General features: G+C 40.7%; 1 protein-coding gene and 2 non-coding genes across 5 annotated transcripts; 2 read left to right on the top strand and 1 right to left on the bottom strand.

Moving 5' to 3' along the window:
- On the top strand, positions 1-74 carry TRNAN-GUU. The gene has a single exon. It is a non-coding gene; the product is annotated as a tRNA-Asn (tRNA).
- Positions 75-315: 241 nt separating this feature from the next.
- TRNAV-AAC lies at positions 316-388 on the top strand. Its single transcript has one exon. It is a non-coding gene; the product is annotated as a tRNA-Val (tRNA).
- Positions 389-2,872: 2,484 nt separating this feature from the next.
- USPL1 (ubiquitin specific peptidase like 1) lies at positions 2,873-21,189 on the bottom strand. Of its 3 annotated transcripts, XM_037376658.1 has the most exons (9): positions 20,995-21,189; positions 15,716-15,882; positions 15,030-15,158; positions 13,213-13,870; positions 10,872-10,958; positions 10,326-10,455; positions 8,966-9,091; positions 8,143-8,303; positions 2,873-6,978 (listed from the first exon to the last, which is right to left on the bottom strand). In XM_037376658.1, exons 2-9 carry the CDS (start codon positions 15,812-15,814, stop codon positions 5,078-5,080), a joined length of 3,291 nt encoding a protein of 1,096 aa, XP_037232555.1. In that variant the 5' UTR covers positions 15,815-15,882; positions 20,995-21,189; the 3' UTR covers positions 2,873-5,077. The 3 variants fall into 3 exon arrangements, with proteins under 3 accessions (XP_037232555.1, XP_037232554.1, XP_037232556.1); XM_037376657.1 differs by lacking the exon at positions 20,995-21,189 and having other exon boundaries at positions 15,716-20,959; XM_037376659.1 differs by lacking the exon at positions 20,995-21,189 and having other exon boundaries at positions 15,787-20,958.
- Positions 21,190-21,282: the final 93 nt, after the last annotated feature.

Genomic DNA, 21,282 nt, shown 5'->3' with positions numbered 1-21,282 from the left:
GTCTCTGTGGCGCAATCGGTTAGCGCGTTCGGCTGTTAACCGAAAGGTTGGTGGTTCGAGCCCACCCAGGGACGCAAAGCACCACTTTTCAGGTGCTGGGGTCTTTTTTTCTTCGCTGCGAGGCCGGTTTCGCAGCGGCGGGGTCGTATTATTTTTTGCCTGAGTCCCTCGTTGAGCCCCAGGGCCTCGTCCGCCGCCGGGAGGAGTGTCAGTGGCTGCTGCCGGCGCGGCGGCTGGGGTGCCGCTCTGTTGCGCGCCGCCATGCTCCCTGCGCCCGGTCAAGGGGCGCTGCAGAAAAATAGAAGTCTAGCGGAAGTTTCCGTAGTGTAGTGGTTATCACGTTCGCCTAACACGCGAAAGGTCCCCGGTTCGAAACCGGGCGGAAACAGCATGTATTTTCTTTCCCTACGTCACCGCGGCTTTTGGTTTTCCCGGTTCCGCCTTGAAAACGCGCCAGCGGCCGTTGGACGGAACGGCTCTGCACGGCGTGGGGGAGGAACGGGACAGCCCCCGCGGGAGAAGGCAACAACCGACCGAGCTGAGGCTGGCGGGTCCGCGGCGGGGCTGGGTGCTGATGCTTCCCCGCCCCGCACACGCTTTCCCTTCGCAAACACTTTCACCCCGTCTGCCCGGAAGGACGGCCTCGGGGGGGACAACCGAGTCTCACCTGACACGGTCTGAACGTCATCAGAAAACTTGGGACAAAACCTTCGGAACAGTACGGGCCCGAGTGGGAGCACTGTCACCGCTTGTCCCCGAGCGGCCATAGGCGTGGAAGAGCGTTTGGTGGCTTGTGCGGGACCCGCTGGGGTGCTGGCCGCGGGGAACGCCAGGTCACAGTCACGTCTGCAGGGCTGCAGCACAAAGCACTTAAAAACTTCATCTTTCCCTAGCAAAGAGAGGCTCCAAGTCAGAGAGAAGAAAAAAAGCGAGCCGGATGCTCACTGAAATAGTTTAAAATGGTGTCTTAGAAAATCCAGATGCACAACTTCTCCCAGCTTTCCCCATGACTTCAGTCTCTCCCTCTGCTACACCAACAGAAAAAGCCAGGCAGCAAAGACATGGATACAGAAAAATGAAACAACCTACAGAAAAAGGTAGAGTTACAGCATGGGAGAACTGTAAAACACCATTTAAAGGCTCAAGTACATATTTCATACAGAAAAATTATGCGCCATCTTCTCTTTGAGCCAAAGTGGTTGAACACAAAGTCCACTAACAGAAGGATATAAAATAATTTGGGGCTCTCTGCTTCAGCTCTCCATCTAGCATTTGCGTTGGAAGGTTCTGCACCAGGACCAGCTGCCAGGACCAAAGTTCCATTTTGCTGGAGAGGCAAGGGGAGATGCTTCCTTGCCAGGTACATCCACGGCAGGTTTCCAGTGTATTGCCAACCCTTATGGCTCATGGGTTATTTTAACATCCTGCCTACTTGCCCTGTTTCTAAACTGGAAATCCGGGGACAAGATTACAGCTAGCCCAAACCCTGCCTTGGGCATTATAGAAGCCCCTGTAGATGGTCATTTGCATAAAAGAGTAATACAGACCCATGTCCAGGGAGAAATATCTCACGAGGGTTTATTTCTTCGGCCTCTCTAGAAAACATAAGCTGGAGGCACCTGGCCCCCAACAGGTAGGGGATGCCTTATGCTCCTTCCCCAGCACTTGCTCTCCTTCGTGAGTCCCGTGGCTCCGCCGCGTTCTCCTGTGCTGTGCTGCTTCAGCATCTCCCTTGTACACAACCACACTGTGTTTGTGCATAGCAGTGCAAAACTAAGCATGCTGCAAACTTCATCAGCCTTGTAATCCTGTTAACCTTACTCTCTCTCTTGCTCCGTCTGCACACTGCCTCAGATCTATACTTAGACTGTAAGCTCTTCCACTCCGAGACTGAATCCTGGTGGACTTTAAATCACAGTGCACACTTTGAGCTGCATAATCTGCTTGGAAGGTTAACATGCTCTGCTCTGAGCACAAAGGGGCTCACATGGAGAACAGCAGCTGTTTAGGTTTGCAAGAGGAACACAGACAAGACATGATCACTCCCATTGATACACTGTCAGAAAGGGAATAGTTATTTAAAGCAGAAACCAATGCTGGCAACAGCCACCCATGAAAAACATCAAGATCAAAATCAGATTTATAATCAGCACCACAATGAATTTTTAGGAGTGCTCCAGCAGGTACACAGCTAAAAATCCATGCAGGCAGCTCCCTTGCAGATGGGCTGGTTTATTGTAGGCAGGATGTGAGAAGGCGGCCCTTTTTCCACCCCTGTACTTTGATTAAAAGTGTTTGAACATATGAAGCAGTAAGATCTGAATCAGTGCTACCTCCACCACAGAGCTGATTCTGACCTACAAGCTGTAAATCTGGTAGTGCCACAATTGTGCCTTTCCCCAATCAGAAGACACAGACTGACAAGATCACGTGATGCAAGAAGTGAAGAACGTGTAAAATACAATGCCTTGAACTGCTCGAAGCCTTTCCAAAAGGCTTTTGGAAATTTACCCTATAACACTGATAAAACCTCCAAAATACAGTGACTAACTTTTGCTCACTAATCGTATTTGCTATATGCCCACCTAGTGTATTTCTAAAGGACAGAAAACTAATACAACACTTGGTATTCTCTTTATGGCAACTAAAAAGTTGCATTTTAAAACTATTCTCAAAACAGGAAGTCCAGTAACCACCAAATTCCAAACTGTTTCTTTGGTCATGGGGTCTTCATCCAATCTCAGCTGAATTCTCACTTGCACAGGATCTGAGGCAGTAAAAAAATTACTGAAACAGACAAATCTGCACAGCATCATCTTTAGTTAATTATTCCAGAAAAAAACAGACAGCAAAGAACTTGCAACCCAAGAGATTTAGTTTCAGACTTGCTTTAATCTCAAATACTATTTATTTGCTTACGCAGCTTCTATACATACACATACCCATGCTGTATCCCACACGGCTGCAGACAGAGGACTCCTAACACCAGTTTGCAGAGGTGCTGCCAGTGGTGACCAGATTCTTGCTTCTCTCTAGGCATATATGCATAGTGGATGTGCCCCCATCCCCTTCTCTGCTTATTATAGTCCTCTCTCTTATTATAGGCCTTACCACCAGGACTCGCTCATCTTCTCTTCTTCGTGTTGCCCTACGCATTCTGCATCACGCCAATCCCAGGCTTGCTGCTTTGCTCACCCCTGTGTGTGTCATGCCCTGAGCCACTGGTGAAGGAGTTTCCACCTCACAGCTGCAGGCAGCTGCAATCCAGTCGGTCACAGATGGTATCTACACTTGAAGACAGCTCCCCACTGCTTGGGGAAACCTCTGCAAGAAGCAGTCAAGGTTGGAGGACACACTGCGCTTTAGCGGTTTGCATATATAGAACCCACTGGTTGGAAAACTCTGCAGAAATATCCTATTACCCCTCTCAAGTCTTGCAGAGGCACCTGTTTTATTCACTGATAAATCAAACTGTAATTTTAGTCACCTTTTTTTTTTTTTTTAAAATAGGGGAGTTCAAACAGGCAAACATTTCACCAGCAGTATAGTGGCACTACATTCAGAAACCATTGATTTGTTCTCTGCTGTAACGTTACCAATTACAACATCTAAAACAAGGGAGCTCAAGTTCTTTACATAGACTTATATTTCAAGAATTAAACCCTTCATTGTCTGAAGTGCCAGTCCGATAAACTGGTACATAATTGCATCAGAAACAGCATGGCAAGGTGAGTTCAGTGCTACTGACAGTTTATCGAACTTTTTGAACCTGGTTCAAGCAACCCAAGACCATTTAAATCTGCAGTCAATGCCTTGTAGTAACAGTTCTGTTCAATTGCACCTCCTGGAAGACTAAGACTGAAGACTTCATGGTTTGGACTTGGGTTCTAAAACAATGATAAAATGCAGAACACCTCTAAAAATGGCTGAAACAAGGACTTGCTGATAAAATCCTTGTTATTTCCAAGTGCAAGAAAAATGTACAGCTAATCTGATTTAGCATATAATACCCTCAGCTCTGTGTCTAGCTAGACTCACAGCTAGCAAAACAAAAGCTATACAAACCAGAAACACCAAGATGTGAATTGCTCTGCTTACTCATTGCTGTCTTGCTACATTTTCCATTACTTTCCTTCTATTGACCTTGCCTCTCCTTGGCATGCTCGTATATGGACGGGGTGCACTGCTCTGGTTATGAAAAATTGAGTAACAACAGTAATAGGTGCTAACTTACAGTTAACTTTAATTCTTAGAAACCTTTCTTTTATTAGTGAATTTGCAGCTATTAATAACTAAAAGTCACATCTGATACTTTTTCTTAGTGCTGCAAACTCTGGCCCAAATCTTATTAATTTTACTTATAAAATAACCTGGCTCAGAAAAATATTCTACCAAATTATATTTTCAGTTACTCAGGATCAAAACTCAGTATATGCCATAACTTCAAATAGGAAAATTTCTACCTTATATCCACCCTTCCTTGGATCTGAGGGGTGTTGTGTATACATCAGGGTGAGCTTGTAGAACAGTAATTCCAAAAAGAACAGAGTCTCTAACAGAATACCAGGCTTGAGTTTAGTGTTGCAAATGATCTTTGTATCAAAGGATGCAAACATACATCCCTGATCACAGAAGGTACCTTTTTTTTTTTTTTTAACATCAGACAAACTAAATTCAGGAGCTAGGTGATCCTGTAAAATAAATCACTACTACTTAAATAATACTTCTTACACCATCACATCATCAAGACTACTGAAGTTCATTACTTCTCAAACTTGGTAGAATATGGGTAAGTTTTCCACATTAAAAGCAGCAAAAGTTAAGACTCATAGGAGCTTTGAATTAAAATCATCATTATATCTGACAGCTAAAATAACTGCTTCTTAGAAAAATAAAATGCATTAAAACCTTATTTGTCTGCTACAATAAAATTTTAAGGAAAATAAAATACCACAAATATAAATTGTTCAAGTACAGCCAGTGTGCAATTAAATCAGTTAGAAAATATAATATAATAGTGCTTTGCTTCAAAATATACATAACATTGAAAATTACTTAAAACCAAGAAACCGAATATTTACCAAGTTTCAAACAGAGTTTCATCAAAATGAGGTAAATCTATGTCACCTGCCATTGAGCTTGGTCCTGAAATGAAAAACAGGTCTTGAAGGATATCTTCCCTTGTAGGACTTTCAAAGGCAAGTTTTTTCACACTGGGTTTGCTTATTGTATGAAGTTCCGAATTACTGTCCTTTACAGGACTGTAATAATTGTGGTCCTTGCTTGTCATTGCTGCAAGTGGCACACAGGTCTCACCAGACACTGTCATTGCAACACTGCTGTCCACCATTTCCATATACATACATTCATCTTCACTTTTTTGAGCTTCTAAGGAAGCAACAGTTGAAGTAGAGGACAGTAATTCCGCCAGTATTTCATCACCGTTACTATGGCTAGTGCACCCTGATACAGAGTTTGCGTTAAATTCAGATTCATTATCTGCAACATCAATCTGATATTGCAGTTCCCTTAAAACGCTCTGCAATAATTCACTGTCACTGTGAGATTCAGTCTGTGGTTGGGTGCTTACATCTCCACTCACAGGTTTGTCCTGTTTCGTCTGTTCCACTGCTAGCCTGTCCAGTGAAGCCAACTTCTTCTTTTTAGCATTAAGTTTTTTCAACAGTTTTAGGCGAAGTTTTTTTGTTTTGTCACTATCTGACTCTTCTGTCTTCCCAGAGTTAAAGCTAGGTGAATGGAACTGAGTGACTTTACCTGAGGTACCCAATGTACTTCCTAACTTATTCCAAGCTGGACCTTCAAGAGTGGTATGACTTGCTCTTGGAAGACAAGTGTTTTGAGAAAATCCTTTGAAATTTGATAACGGATGAGTATTACTGTTCTGAGGAACCACTGAATTCGGGATCTCAGTTGATTTGTTTGTACCTCTGCTTTGAAATCCACCAAAGTTACTTGCTCCTTTGACTGGCAACCACACTTCACTTATTTTTTGCATTGAGGGAGTTTTGCAACTTTTCTCATTCTTGAGAGCTGAGGCACTTGAAGGCATAAAAGAATTATTCTTGTTTAATAATTTCTTTACCCAGCTTCCTACAAATCCTCTTTTTTGATCTTTGCGGGAAGGCTGAAAGGAATTATTGGCAGCAGAAGAATTGGTGACCTGAGAATTAACTATGATTTTGCTTGCATCTTTCAAGTCGGGTGATTCTTGTGTAGTATTCTCTACAGTTGAACACTTCTTGTTTAGTTGTAGTTGTGAATTTAATCCATGTTCTCTGTTAGGTAAATCAGTTCTGTCGCCTGTTCTTCGAGCAAGCAATGAGTCAGGTGGGTCAGGGTCATGTATTTTGGGCACAGGAGTAGAATTTGCTGGGTTCAACTCTTCTAGAGGTAAGCAAATGCTGGAATTTTCATATAACATGCAGTTATTGCTCATAGATAGACTAGCTCCAGCAAACTCTCCTGTACATGGAGCATTAGGTGAAAAAGCTGATCCCTGCTGTTGCAGTGTGACTGTTTCAACAACAGAGTTATTTCCCACCATCTGTCCGTTCAGCAACAATTTACCTTCTGAGTCAACTTGAATTTCTTCAAGCATCAGTGTTACAAGATCATCATGTGCCAGATTTTCTAAACCATGATGAACAATACCTTCATCCTCAGCTGCCTGCTGCTGTTTCTTATCTGGAGTTCTCACAGAATTTTCTTTGTGATGTTCTGCAAGTATTTTGTCTACAGTGTTACCAAAACCACAGTGTGACGCTGTGGAATTTGACGGTACATTATTAGGAAGAAAATCTTCAATATTTTTACTCTGGAATTGCGAATTCTGTTTTTCTGGCACACGGAATGTTTTCTTTTCCCAGATAACAATATGAATCTCTGAAGCAGGAACTTCAAATCTTTTATGTCTCTTGCAATATGGCCCCTTTAAATCATCACATTCAAGCCAAGTTCCTGAAAAACAAATAGCAACCAGTGTAGAGACTCAGAGACTTAAAATTTAAGTCACTACCTCAGATACTTGTCAAATATTTTTATTAACCCATTCCCCTGACAAGCAGAAAATAAAGAGTTTTTTTCTCCATTCTTTATTACATCAGAGAAAACCAGGATATTTCCACTGTAAAAAAATCAAACACAAGCAGAATTTCCAGCAATATTAATACATCAACCAAAGAAACAAAGCTAAGGGGTTTTTTTTGTCTGAGCTAATGATGCCGACATCTTGTCTGAAAAAAACCCACAGCCCTGAGGGAAGAACCATCTCTCAAATTAAGTTTCTTTGTGGACCTTTACATTGCCTGGCTGGGAGGCAGGCAGTTAAAAAGGAACTGTTCCTTTTAATAATCTGCCTCATCATCTGCAAATTGTTCATAGATCATGAGCAAATATTTTACAGCTTTAAGAATTTTAAAATAGATTATCTGTGAGGTACAGGATATTCCCAACTAGGCATTTCCCAGCGGCTCCCTCTTCATATTTAAACTCTGGCAGTATGATTTAGACAATTTTCATGTTGTCCCAATGCTTGATAAGACTGCACTCCATTCTTTCTACAAAAGCATGAGAATCAAAATACCAACTTTTCACCTTCACTGATTATGGAGTTCCCACTAATGGTATGACCATCGCACCACTAGTAACATTTCTAACACGGATTTGTGCCTCTCCCTGCCTCCTCAGGTGCAGTACTGTTCATAAACGAAAAGAAACTTAGTTAATGCTGGTAGTTTCATAGGTTCCCTCACTACCAGCCAAGAATGGATTAGTAACTGGCTTCAAAATAACCAATATCATTTGTCCCACAGCCATGCTCAGACAGTATTTTTTAACTTTTACAAAGTAATGAAGAGAAAAAACTCTACCCAAATAACTTTTGCCAGTGAGTACAGTGTAGGACAGAACGCTGCTGAACAAATCAGTTACACCAAACTGAAGCCTTCACCCTGAGCAACAAAGTTCCCACAATTATTCACAAAATTTTAATATGAAGTTTATAATACAGACGGAAGAAATCCTTGATATTATAAGATGGACTGTTGAGACTATTGCAGTAACCCATAACACAGTATTTGATATAGACTCATGAAGTGTTATAATAGAATTTATGTTTCTTACCATCCGGATTCAAAGACCAGGTTATGAAGTGCTTCTTATCTGTTTGGTACTGAACAACACATGTTATTTGGTAGGTGTCTTCTTCAAACTGAAATGAATAGTTCTTCAGGTTGTTAAGTGGCAAGCCTTCTACAAAATGTATCATTAATATTGAGGGTACTCTAATAAAGAAACAATAAAGAACCAGTTTATTAAAACGAAACAGTAGCAAAAGATCCTAATGAAAAAGTAAGGCAGCTCAAAGAGTATGTGGTTCCGCCTTTGCTATTCTGCTTTCACACTGGACTCTTCAGATTGCACAGTAGTCACAGGATAAGAATGCTCCAACTGGATATTCTATTTTGTTACAGATTAGGGGAAAAAACCCAACATCACGTAAGGGATTTTGGTCATTGGGAAGTGGTGAAAAAACCCAGGAGACAGCTGTGGCATAACCACAGTAGGAAAGGACATTGTTCCCGAATCAAACTAGTAAACAGATGATCAAACAGCAGTTTTACCCAGCAATGGCAAGGGTTGTGAAAAGGCTGACACTGCATATCAGTTGTCTATATTTACTACTTGGTATTTTTGACCTGGCTCAAACACATGTGCTGGTCAGCATGTTAAACACTGCTCTATGTTTCATGTTTATTAAACACTATTTGCCATTTCAGCATTTAAGAACGATCTAGAATCTTTAAAAGTGAGTATTTATCAGAGTCTAAAGTTTAGCATCTCTGTAAACCCAAGATAATAGTTTGGTTTGGAAAGTGATACGTTCAATAATTGAAGTCTTAGAATTTTATGTATTTTATTTTCAAGTTCATATATGCAAACTTACTTTTCCAAAATCATCTGTCTTCTTTGAGATCTATCACCACAGTTATTACATGGTCCAACATGAATAGCGTTAAGTGGATGCCAATCAGCAATTATATTTGTGAACGTTGTTAGTGTTTTCCTACATCTGGACACACACAGAGAAAAAATAAGTTTAGTTGCTGATCAGAAAACAATAAATATACACACTTTGCCAGGAGAAAAAAAGTTATTAAAACATTATGCCAAAGCCAAATTCTCTTCATATTCATGCCATTTGTGTGAATTCCACTGTGACTGCATCACGTCCAAGTCAGCACTGAATTCAGTTCTGCCAAACAGTATCAGTCATCATTTGTTTTCAGCAGCTCTGTGGCCTTCAGTTTCACATTATTTGCTCTTTCTCCCTTAGCATGTTACCTTTGTTTCCTTTCCAGCATAAGATAGAGCTTGTACCAGGATCCACGTAATTTACTAGCTAATACAGAATCTCAAGGAGAGAAGGAAGCAGTAACAAATTACCTCAGAATCCATGTTATACAAGGTCTAGCTTTCAAAAACCAGTACATTCAGAGCAGAGATTACACAGAGGTTATATTGTATGAAAATACAATGTACGGGATATTAAAGTGAAATAACATAGTTTATTCATTCATTAGCCCCAGAAAGGACTTCCTTTATATTCAACGTAAGCTATTCAACTTTTAAAGAAAAAACAGTATGTAACAAAGCCTCTTGAACACATCCTATTAACCAGGCCTACACATCGGCTGGCAGCGTAACAGCATTAATCGCATCTCACTTGGGGATCTACAATTTTATTGTATAAACCTAAGATAGCGGAAGGAAACAGGTGTTTTCAAATGATGCTAGCTGTCTTCTGAAGGTGTCTCTCTTTTTCTGATGACTCTAAAAGGAGTCTAAATTACTAGCTTGTACCTGCAGCTACAGAGAACTAAACCAATTCTAAAGAAATTCCTTCCCTGTAATACTATTTGAAAATAGGTAAATATGTATGAGAATCTGATTTTTTGTAATCCAAATGAATATTACAGATATTCTTCAATAGCAAAAGTGTACTAGGACTATATTCTTTAGAACTGCAACAATATGTATACTCTCAGCAAAATATCAGAGTGACCATGACCAGGGACTCACACAGTTACCTATTATTTCTTTCTTAATTAAGTGATAACATGGTTTCCTAATATATGACATAGCAGTAAACTATTTGCCAATGCTAGCCTAAAAAAAGTAAAACTTCACCAGCAAGCTTAAGCTGTACAAAACCTGGAGATCTGAAGAAAGCCAACTATTATATGCAAATTTTAAAAGTGTAAGGTAGAACAGTTATATAGAAGCTACTTAAATAAAAATCTCACCGGTCCTGGTATTTGTAGCCACAACATAAACATTCAAACTTCCATGAGAAAGAATGCAAGAATAGTTTCTCAGCTTGTTGATCCAGTCGTAAGAGTAGAGGGAGCGCAAACACTGGGCTCTCCTTCATACCTTCAAAGATGGGGCAGAAAAAACAGCCACTGAATATTTGAAATCAGCTTGCAGTACTTCAGAAAGGAAGATAAGCTTAGTGCTATGATTTTCATTCCAGTTATCTGTTCAAGGCTGTACTTCTAATCCTCACAGCAAAGGGACTGATCCATGTTATTAGGTTGTTACCAATGATGATTTCATGACTACAGCATAGTTACAAAGATGAGAATATGCTCTCTAAAAAGTCAAAAACAGTCAAGGGACAAACCAGCTGATCACACTGTAAAGTATATGTATGTCACCAATAAAAACAAATGTATTTGCAAACTGTCTTGTATGCATCTGTACATGCTTATTTTTATGTACTGACATACAAGGCTTTACATGTAGAGTTTCCTGAAAGTAAATACTGCGATACTATGCTAATTACTTACCCAATTCACACTTAAGCTGAGGCTGAAGCTGTGTAAACATTCTGTTTCTGATTTCACTGAGGTAAGATTCTGCTTTTGGAAGAACATCTAAAGAAAAAAATACATATGCCTTCGTGTATTTATGTGTAACATCCCCACCCTTTCATACACGTGCCTAACCCTAACATGCCTCATACATACCCTAACGTGCACTCATTCTCTGAAAACCGGTGCCTTTCAAACTGATCCATACTTGCTTAAAACTGTTGGTAAAATAGCCAGTGCTTGGTATTCACAGGTTTGAAAATTAGAGAAGAATTTACACAAGTTGTCGACATTTTGCTGCAGCCTGCTAACCAGTAATTACTCAACCTGACAAATTATGGCTAAGAGCGTGTACCAACAGCTAGATAGTAACAACATTTAAGGATAGTGTAACCAGACATTACAAACCCTGGAGATTCAGAGATTAAGAGTGGATTTTAAAACGTAAACATTAAGATGAAGAGTCCAAAAATTTGCTTACATGCTTTCTAATGATGTTATACAATTCATAACAAAACATTTAAATGTATTGTTCCAGATTAAATACTGATTTCCTAAGTCAGCCTTTAAAATAGTTTTAGAAATACTTTGTGTGCTTTATGTATCTTATTATGTATTTTAAATTTACTAGTTGTTTCTACACAAATGCATTCTTTAAATGCAAGCAAGAATAAAACTTCTACTACACAATCATGATCATAACGTACACAAATTAAAGGAAGGATTTAGAATAGCTCTTGAAACTAATACTTATAAAATCTATCTATATATAAAAAGGTAAAAAAGTTTCTTGCATCTCAATTGCTTTTGATTGTTTTTAAGAACAGCTGTATGTAAAAGATACTGAAAAACTACACAGATGGGCAGAGTAAACATTACACCTATTCTCCACAACAGTACTCTTCATCCAATCTCCTATCCACTGTTCCCCAAATAAACTAACTGGGTTTGCAGCAATGCCTGGAAATGAAAAAGTTTAAGTTATCACAAACAAGACTATATTCCAACACTCAATATCCCCATTTAAGGGTTCTTGCACACCAGAGCTCCTTTGCAAATACAGCACAACAGAGGAGAAAGAAAAACATCTGAGACAGGCTCTGTGATGGTAGAATGCTTCCAGGTAATAGGCTGGAAACCTAAAATCAAACAGCCTGACTTTCTGGCAAGCAGATTACATGAACTACTTCAGAATCTTTTGGGGAATTTTTTTTTTTTTGTTCCCCTCCAAAAAATAGTATGTCTTCTCTGCCACAAGGTGGATTAAACAATTTTTGATACACCTATTGTTTTTCCCAGAAAAGATATTAATTTCTTCAAGTTATCTGATGCTGTTCTTGGACTATAGTCTATATATATTCAACCACAAACTTTCCCTGGAATGTCTGTTGAAAAAAAATAAATCATGAAACATACCGGCTAACCAGAGATCTGTATTAATTCTCTAACAGATGATGACTTAGAAGTTCAGACTTACGACACCAACAGGCCAGGTCAAGAGAACTAAGAAAAACACGTCTTAGTTTAAGATTCTTAAACTGAGTCCACAGCACAGAAAATGATCAAAGGCCGTACTAGTAGATTACAGTGTCACATCCTCCTCTGACTCCAGTTGTGCTGCCTGGAAGGTTGCCCCCAGCTGCTCATCACTGCCCCAGTGCCTGGAAGTTACAGTCCTTGAACCTATTACGCTGCACTTGTGAGCACTCACTAACCCTTTCCAGACAAGGTTCCAGAACCAGGTTAATGCGTTTGCCTAATTTTGACTGAAACATGTTAGAAAGCACTATCACCCACACCAGAGCTTGTAGACCTCAGGGAAAGCATTCCTTCGAGTGCAGCTGCAGCCAAAAGAGAACATATGTTCACAGCTTTACTATTTTTGGTGTGACAAGGCAACTGCCCACTTATAAAAGGATATAAAACACAAGAGAAATTATTTTGAAGATTAAGATTAGAACAGCATCTTAATATGTTAACCAATAGAGGGGAAGGAAACAGGGTAAGGCTCAATTACATCATCAATTTGCAAATTCTCTGTGTGGGATATGACCCAAAAAAACAAATCAAGAGATGCTTAGTGTTTGATGCCTTCAAAGCGTGCCTGTTTGCCCCAAGAAAAACAATGTATAAGGTTACTAGGATTCTGCTAGATTAAGCACTCCACATTGTAAAGTCACAGTAATGGGTTGTAACTCATTTTTTTGTGATCCTGAAATAGAAGGAGGCATATTTAAGTGCACTGTACTAAATTCCACATATCTGTAGCAGGTAAGATCACTCTGAATATGAAGAAACAGCAGCTAAATTTACTCACCTTCTACTTTACTTCTTTTACAGGTATTCAGAAGCACAGTTGCTTGATTATAGTTTGTTAAGAGTTTCTGGAGTAAACATTTCTCATCATTATATTCCTCTGCTAGAGCACATTTTAATGTTTCTAAGTGTACTAGTGCCGACAAAATACAATCTAACCAACAAAGATTATGTATGTTTCTCCACTGAAGACATAAATCTGTGTTATTAGCAGAATCTTTATCATCTTTGAGCAAAATTTCAGACGTTGTTGAGAAAAGTTCAGAATTTGGCAAGAGTTGTGTTTTGGGACTAGAAGTCCTAGGCGGACTTTGTTGATAGCTGTTGGTGTTGGCAGTTTTTTCAAGATCTGCCTTCTGCATGCGGGACTCCACATTGTTACTAGGTTTTTGCTGGTCATTTTGTAATACATCATGTAGGCTTGACTTGGGAATGCATAAACTATTCTGATAACATCTGACAACAGGGTCTGTATTGTTAGTGTGCTCAACTGTTACCACAGTATTAGTTCTTGATTTTTTTGGATGTGATTCAGAAGGAGAACAGTCACTGACATCACACAATTTCCTTTTCTTATGGACAGATGGAACTTGATGATTTTCTGAACCAGCAGAAATAATTATGCTGTTTAATGGTTTATAGCCAAGTGGATAGATACACTAAAGGAAAGAAAGAAAGTTACAGTGAGATCTACATAGCAATTTCAGGTGTACAGGAGCTAAAAATGTATATACCATACTCTTAAAATGGAATGTAAGACTTCTGGAAAGTGATATTTTAATGAAATAAACACATAAATTCAACATATGTATGACAGGAAGACTGTTTTTTCCAACTCCTGTCTTATAAGCAATTGTGAAGTAAATATATCAGTAGTGATCATCAACACTACTTCTCCAGTAAAGGCTTCCAACCCTTGAAAACCACCTAATTTTACTAAGGAGAGCCCTCTTCTCTTATTTTGCTAAATCCATTCCTCTAGGCTACGGATTTGGCATTATCATCAGGTGCCTGAGACACCACTGGCGCCAAAACTGGCAGGGTATCTTTCAGGCTAGCCCAACACAGACCAGGTGTTGGCAGGGTCTTTTATATATATGTGGCTAGTCTGCAACCAGAATATAGTCAAATCACTATTACCAATCTCCAGAACAATACTATGATTATTTAAAAGCAGGGAAGGATGGGAAAAGCAACTCGGAGACCCACAAGGCCTAGTCTCTACAAGGGCACCAGTCCATATGAGATTGCTACACCCTCCCCATGTACACGGAGCAGTGAAGAAGGGAGAGACAGCAAAACCACAACTCAAACATTAAGCAGCACAGAAATCCAAGTAAAGTTAAAACTTAAAAGGGGAAAAAAGGAAAAAAAAAAAAAAAAAGAAAAAAAACCCCCACTGCAATTATAACAACAAACCTATTCACATTACCCAGACATAAAGAAGGGAAAATAGGAGACTCACATCTGCAAGAGTCATGTTTTAGTTACCTGGATTATCAAATTTTCACCTTACTATTCTGATGCGTACACAGATTTATTTAGTATCATTTGTGTTCCCTTGTTGCATAAGGGAAACTCTGTTCATTCTTATCTACTCTTTTTAATTCTTCAGGGTAGCTAGCTATGCCTAAACAGTGCATTTACACAGGTTAGTTACGTTTTTGTCTGTACACAGGCAAACATCATCCAGCATATGGACTCAAAAGGGTCCAGTTTCAACAATCTGCTCACCAACAACAATCTTAAACTTAAAAGAGGTGTAACTGCTGAAGGTAAAGGCCTCTGCACAAACAAACAAAACCGTTAGTGTAATACCTGAGGATTTTCACAAAGAAGAATGGACTCTTGAAAATTAATGCGGTAAGTCCGTAAAACTTGGATCTGGCCCTTCTCTTTGCAGGCTGGACAATACTCACATGCAGTTGTTTCCACAGGATTACAATTCTAAAAAAAAAATTTTTTTTTTAAAAAGCAGCATAAATTTATGTATTTCATGTATTATCCCAACGTAAGACATACATATATACCAAGACAGAAAACCAGCGTGCAACTTCTAAGTATAATACCTAATAGAATTTTAAAGAGTAAACTAGATTTTTTAAATATTTATAGGATATATTTTTGTATGCTAGTGTTCTAAATAAATTTATATTTTGATTTTAATATTCAAATATTTAATAAGGTATCTTTAACAACACAATTAAGCAACTTTTCGTTCTACTTGAACTGAACCACAGGATACTTATCGCCAGGGAACACAAGCTCAGATCTTTGAAAGACAAATCAGTTTTCACAGGAATGCAAACAGTCATAAAAATAGTGCCATTAAAAAATCATAGGCACAGATTTACTTAGAATAATCTTAATCTTTCGCCATTGTTATAGATTTCCGTGGAAAATAATTTTGAGAATTTTTTTGGTAAAATTAAGACCAATTAAAAATCTCTCAAAGCAGAGAAAAATATGAACTTTGCACACATGTAAAACAAGTTTCAACTGACTTTTCCCAAATACCCCACCATGTGGAGTGTCGATTTCCCTATACCAGTCCCTTCTCCAATCACTTGCAAACCATTTGTAGTCTTCTGGGTATCCATCATTCTGAGCCACTGGCTAATTTATGTCACTTGTAACAATGTCATGACCACTAAGGATTTTTCAAAGACTCCTGAAAAATAAGAAGTGAATAAAACAATTAAAGAAAAATTAGATAAATTTTGTGGGAAAAAAATACACCAACAATAATGCAGCCTGCACATTCTGTGAAAATGGATTCAGAAGAGTATTTTCTTCACTGAAAATATTTACTTTCTAGCGCAGATTATGAACTCAAAACTTTAAGTCACCTAATAGATTTAACAGCTTTAGGCCTTGAATTTGCAAGCTTATCTATGCATTGCTTTCTACAAGGTCTCGCATATTTTCCAAGTGCATTATGCTTTACAGAAACATCAGTGTTTTGCCTGAGCATCTCAGCTTACTGCACCTAAGCCTCAAAGAAAGAACTTGTTTAAAAATGGCTACAATAAGATCCCATACAGTTATAGATGGCTGCTGAGGAACATTAAAAAAAAAAAAAAAAAAAAACCAACCCACTGTTGCATCTTTCAAAACAGTGAATTCATTGCATAATAAACTATTAAAAGTTTATCCTGCAAACATTGCAATTTTTAACTACAGAAGGGCATCCTGCTGCTACTGCCACTTTTTTGAAACCTCTAATGTCATTTTAACAGGGTTACAGACTTCCTAGCAAACTAAAGCTCTTCCACAGTTACCATTGCTCTATAACTCCATTGCATATTTTACAAGTGACATTGAACATTCTATTTCAAATGATTTCTCAAATTCAGGGGGAAATTTTGCCTTTCTCACATATCACACATGCACAGAGACACATTTATGGAGGACAACTTCAGTAAGAACCAGATGCACGTCAGAAGGCATATCCCTAAGTCCACTCCTTCACTGGCACTGAGGCTAACTACACCCTGAATCAACCAGAAAAACAGAGATTTAGAACTACAGGGATCCAGTTCTGCTCCTGCTGACTTCAAATGGAACTAACTAGAATAAATACATCTCTCTAAGATGTAGGACATAATTAAGGCAAGTTGAATTGTGAAGTCATCAATGTAATATCTTTCAGCCATGACTGTTCCCTTTTCATCACTTTCACTGAACAACATCCTCTCCCACACCATGATGTCCTTTCAACCCTTTCTTACACTATAGCACTAACTCAGATCATACTTCCTTTCAAAAAAAGAAATTTCCCAAGATATTCTTGGAGACCTGTGTAAATACCAGTTCAACCCAAACTGTTTATAATACTGGGCAAGGATTGACCCTATAGAACTGAACAGAATGCTAAAATCCAACAGAACATGAATAAAAAAAAGAGCACTAGGAAAAATTTAACAACTCATTTCAAATCAATCTCTAATGGCAACTAAAGAGAAAGTCAAAATGAGATGATAAGGACACGTTCAATGCATTCAGCATTACCATGCTGCAGCGTACAAAGATACCCTGACTCATAAAACTAATGGCCGTAATGGAAGGTAAGAACATAAAAACATCAACCCACATGCCTTAGAGCGCATTCTTAGTTTTCCAAGTAGAGTTGGAAGATGTGCAAGAAACACCATGGTCCCAGACTCACTCAAGGTAAAAATTAATGAATTAGCTTAAAGTATACAAGCTTGTTGGACTATAAAGGAAAGCCAAGCTCCCCAATTTTTCATGCAGTGGCAATAGTACTATTACACTGCGACTCAACTCTCTTACCGTATAATAGTCAAGCGAGGACCTTGAGTTTTTTTATACAATTTGTGCAGATACCAACCACACTAAAACACTGAAAAACTTTACCCTCCATTCTATAGCTAGTAAAAAAAAATGCCTCTAACTTGTTCAGGGGACTTTTACTCAGTTCCTTGGCCCGAAGCAGTCTCAGCTGTCCAGAGTAAATAAAATACATAGATCACACAACTGTAACTCCAGGCAATTTCTCACCGCACAAATACAACACACACTGAAAGGTTAGTAACACTAACAACCTGCAGGTTATTCCTTTTTAAGTATGCCTGCGTTTTATAAAATGTATTTATTTCTTTGCAGGTCCCCATTATACCTCTCAAAAGGAAAGCAATTTTTTTTTTTGGTTATGTTCTCTGTTACTTCTGCTCTTCTTTTTATCATTTAAATACTGTTCTGAGATGTACGATACCTCCCTCAACTATTATCACCCAGCAATAGTACTATAGTACTGGCGTAAAGACTTTTATTGCACTTTTGAATATAATGAACATTTAAAAAGTATTAATTGTCCTTTTATTTCAAGGACATAAACACAACAAGCAAATAAAACTGATCTGCCAGTACTAGATAGGCAGAGTTGTACCAAGTGGCCTGCCTGTACTTTGTAGTATTTGTAACATTACAGCAAGTTATTAGTGAACTTTGCACAATGTACAAAAATTGGGCATCAGATCAACAGCTGCCAAGAAAAACAGACAATTAAAAGACTGCTTTATCAAGTACTGAAACAACCCATTGTAGCAATGTGTAGTATCCGTATTACAGATGGGAAAGCACACAGGAACGTGCTTTCAAGCTTACAGAGTCACATTTAAAATCATTTATGCTACTTTCCTTCTTTTATCCTGGATACTTGAAAAATGTAGTGCAAAATATGCTATGGACCTGATAAAATTACTAAGGCTATTGTTACGTTTCCTTGAGTAGAGGAGTTGATCTAATGGCTCACTGCTGCAGAATAGGGAGGTCTCTCTTCTCTTCTTTCTCTCCCCCCTACCTTCTCTGACAGCTCACATCCTTATCAGACTTTCCACAAGCTAAATGAGCTCACAAACCAGCAGAAACGTCAGTAAAGCACAAGTTTTTCTACTATTCTAGTAAGTTAAATTGGCCTGTGAGAAGGTTCAATGAGCTAAAGAGCTGACAGGGCAGAAGACAGAAGAGGGGAAGGACTGCAGAGATATGGGTTTGATGGATGGACTGTTAGATGGCTAAGGAATTGGCCGCGTGGCCACATCCAAAGAGTTCAATGTCCCAAGTAGAAACCAGTAATGAGTGGCGTCCCTCAGGGGTCTGTATTAGACCAATACTATTTAATATCTTGATCAATGACATAGAGAGCAGGACTGAGTGCAACCTCACAAGTTTGTGGATGACACCAAGCTGAGTGATGCAGTTGATATGCTATAGGGAAGAGATGCCATCCAGAGGGACTCTGACAGGCTAGAGAGGTGGGCCAAAGCGAACCTCATGAGGCTTAACAAGGCCAAGTGCAATGTCCTGCACCGGGGTCAGGGCAACCCTCAGTATCAATACAGGCTGGGAGATGAAGGGATTGAGAGCAGCCCTGCAGAAAAGGACTTGGGGGTGTTGGTGGATGAAAAACTGGAAATGAGCCAATAATGTATGCTTGCAGGCCAGACAGCCCGTCCGACCCTGGGCTGCATCAAAAGAAGCGTGGCTACCAGATCAGGGGAGGTGATTCCACCCCTCTACTCTGCTCAGGTGAGACCCCACCTGGAGTCCTCGGCACAGGAAAGACATGGACCTGTTGGAGCAGGTCCAGAGGAGGGCCACAAAAATGTTCGGAGGGATGGAGCAATTCTCGTATGGAGAAAAGCTGAGAAAGTAGGGGTTGTTCAGCCTGGAGGAGAGAAAGCTCCAGGCAGACCTTACTGTGGCCTTTCAATACATAAAGGGGGCTTATAAGAAAGATGGAGAGACCTTTTACCAGGGCCTGTAGTGACAGGACAAGGTGCAACTGTTTTAAATATTAAGAGGGTAGATTTATACTGGAGGTAAGGAAGAAATTCTGTAGACACTGGGGCAAGTTGGCCATGGAAGTTGTGGATGCCCCATCACTGGGAATGTTCAAGGCCACACTGGACACGACTTTGAGCAACCTGATGTAGTGGAAGTTGTCCCAGCCCACAGCAGGGCGGTTAGACTTCATTAGATTTAAAAGTCCCTTCCAGCCTAAACCATTGCATGATGCTGTGGTAAAAGGGACCTGGACCTTTTCATAATAGTAAGCTGTACCTTGTGAAACAGTACCTTATAAATAAAAATCAGTTACAAACTGTAGCAAGCAGGTGACAAAACACTGACTACATTACAGTGAAAAGAACATCTCCCCTTTGTTCAAAGACTAAAAAGAACACTTAAAACTGGCCTTCTTGTAAATCATCTTACAAGTCTTCTTTCCTTCATCAAGGGGATATTGAAAAGATGAAAAGAAACAAACAAAAGGAAAATATCCATTGCATTATTAGTCACCTCTCCATTCTTTATACAAGAAGAAATTAGACTATGAACGTTTTTCTGTATCTGAGGTCATAACCATAAAAATTCAAGTCACAGAAAAAAAAAATTACAATTTTGGCTACAAAATGTGCTCCATTAAGTGCAACTATAACAAGACATCACTGCTGTTACAAGGTAACTCTCTCTACTGGGCAGCCTGTAACTGCTGTGCATAACTGCAAATCTCTTTATGTGGAGGCAAACACAAATTTCTTCCCTGCAAGATGCCTAACCCAACCTAAGGCGAACCAGGATAAAACTGATGCTCACAACGTTTGTTACTCTGCTGTTCTAAAAGTTTCTTCTACAGTCAGTCTTCTCTTAAACCTTTTCATATTTAATACGTGTATGACAAGGGACAGGGACTACCCGTTTCGTTGACAAATCATTCCGTCCTTCCGGAAAAAAAACAGTGAGCAGTGTGGGGCAAACAAAGCCTGAACTAGCGTAGCGTATTACAGCCTCAGCTATGAGATGGAGGATTTCAGGAAGGGACCTGGCGCAGGGGGGCCAGCTCCCACCCAGGGGTCCCCGCCTGGTGCCCCCCGCCCCCGAGGGCGCTGGGCTGCCGCGTACACCCGCGGGGAAACGGCCGCCTGAGCCCTCAGCCCGCAGCCAGAGCCATCCACAGCTACCTATGTTAAGACTATAGAAGCCTGTGCTCGGTGCACGTCTGCACATATGCGTGCACCCGTGCCTCAGCGAGCGCGCCTTCCATCGCACGGCGCTCCCGGCCAGCGCCACCCGAGCGGAGGGACCGCACGCCTCAGCCGCGCAGCTACTGACATGAAATACTCAGTCGGCATTCGGAACCCGCAGGGGCCCCGCTCCGCCGCGGAACGGGCACCCCGCCCCCCGCCGGAGGGCTCCAAGCACCCCGCCGAGCGCCGCGGCCGCCCCTCCCGCCGCCCGGCCTGCCGGGCCCCGCTCTCACCTGCTAGCTGCTGCCGCCGCGCCGCCGCTCCCGGTCCCCGGCGCCGCGCGAGGCACACGCAGCCCCAGGCCCGGGCTCCCTCGGCGGCCTCCCAGCGCGGCCCGCACCGCTGGGCACCGGCCGTTACGTGCCGCCGTCGCCCCGGGGCGGCCGGCACCGCAAGGCGCAGCCCAGCCCACGCCGCCGCCCGCCCGGCTGCTGCGCAGCTTCCGGCGCGTCCCCGGCGCCCCACCAGCCCGCCCCGCCCCGCCAGGCTGCCGGCAGGCGGCGGAGGCGGAGCCGGACGGC

Source organism: Falco rusticolus, chromosome 2 (genome assembly GCF_015220075.1).
Source record: "Falco rusticolus isolate bFalRus1 chromosome 2, bFalRus1.pri, whole genome shotgun sequence".
NCBI classification, from domain to species: domain Eukaryota; kingdom Metazoa; phylum Chordata; class Aves; order Falconiformes; family Falconidae; genus Falco; species Falco rusticolus.
Note: the sequence above shows the minus strand (reverse complement) of the source record. Positions and strands in the feature narration are given on the sequence as shown.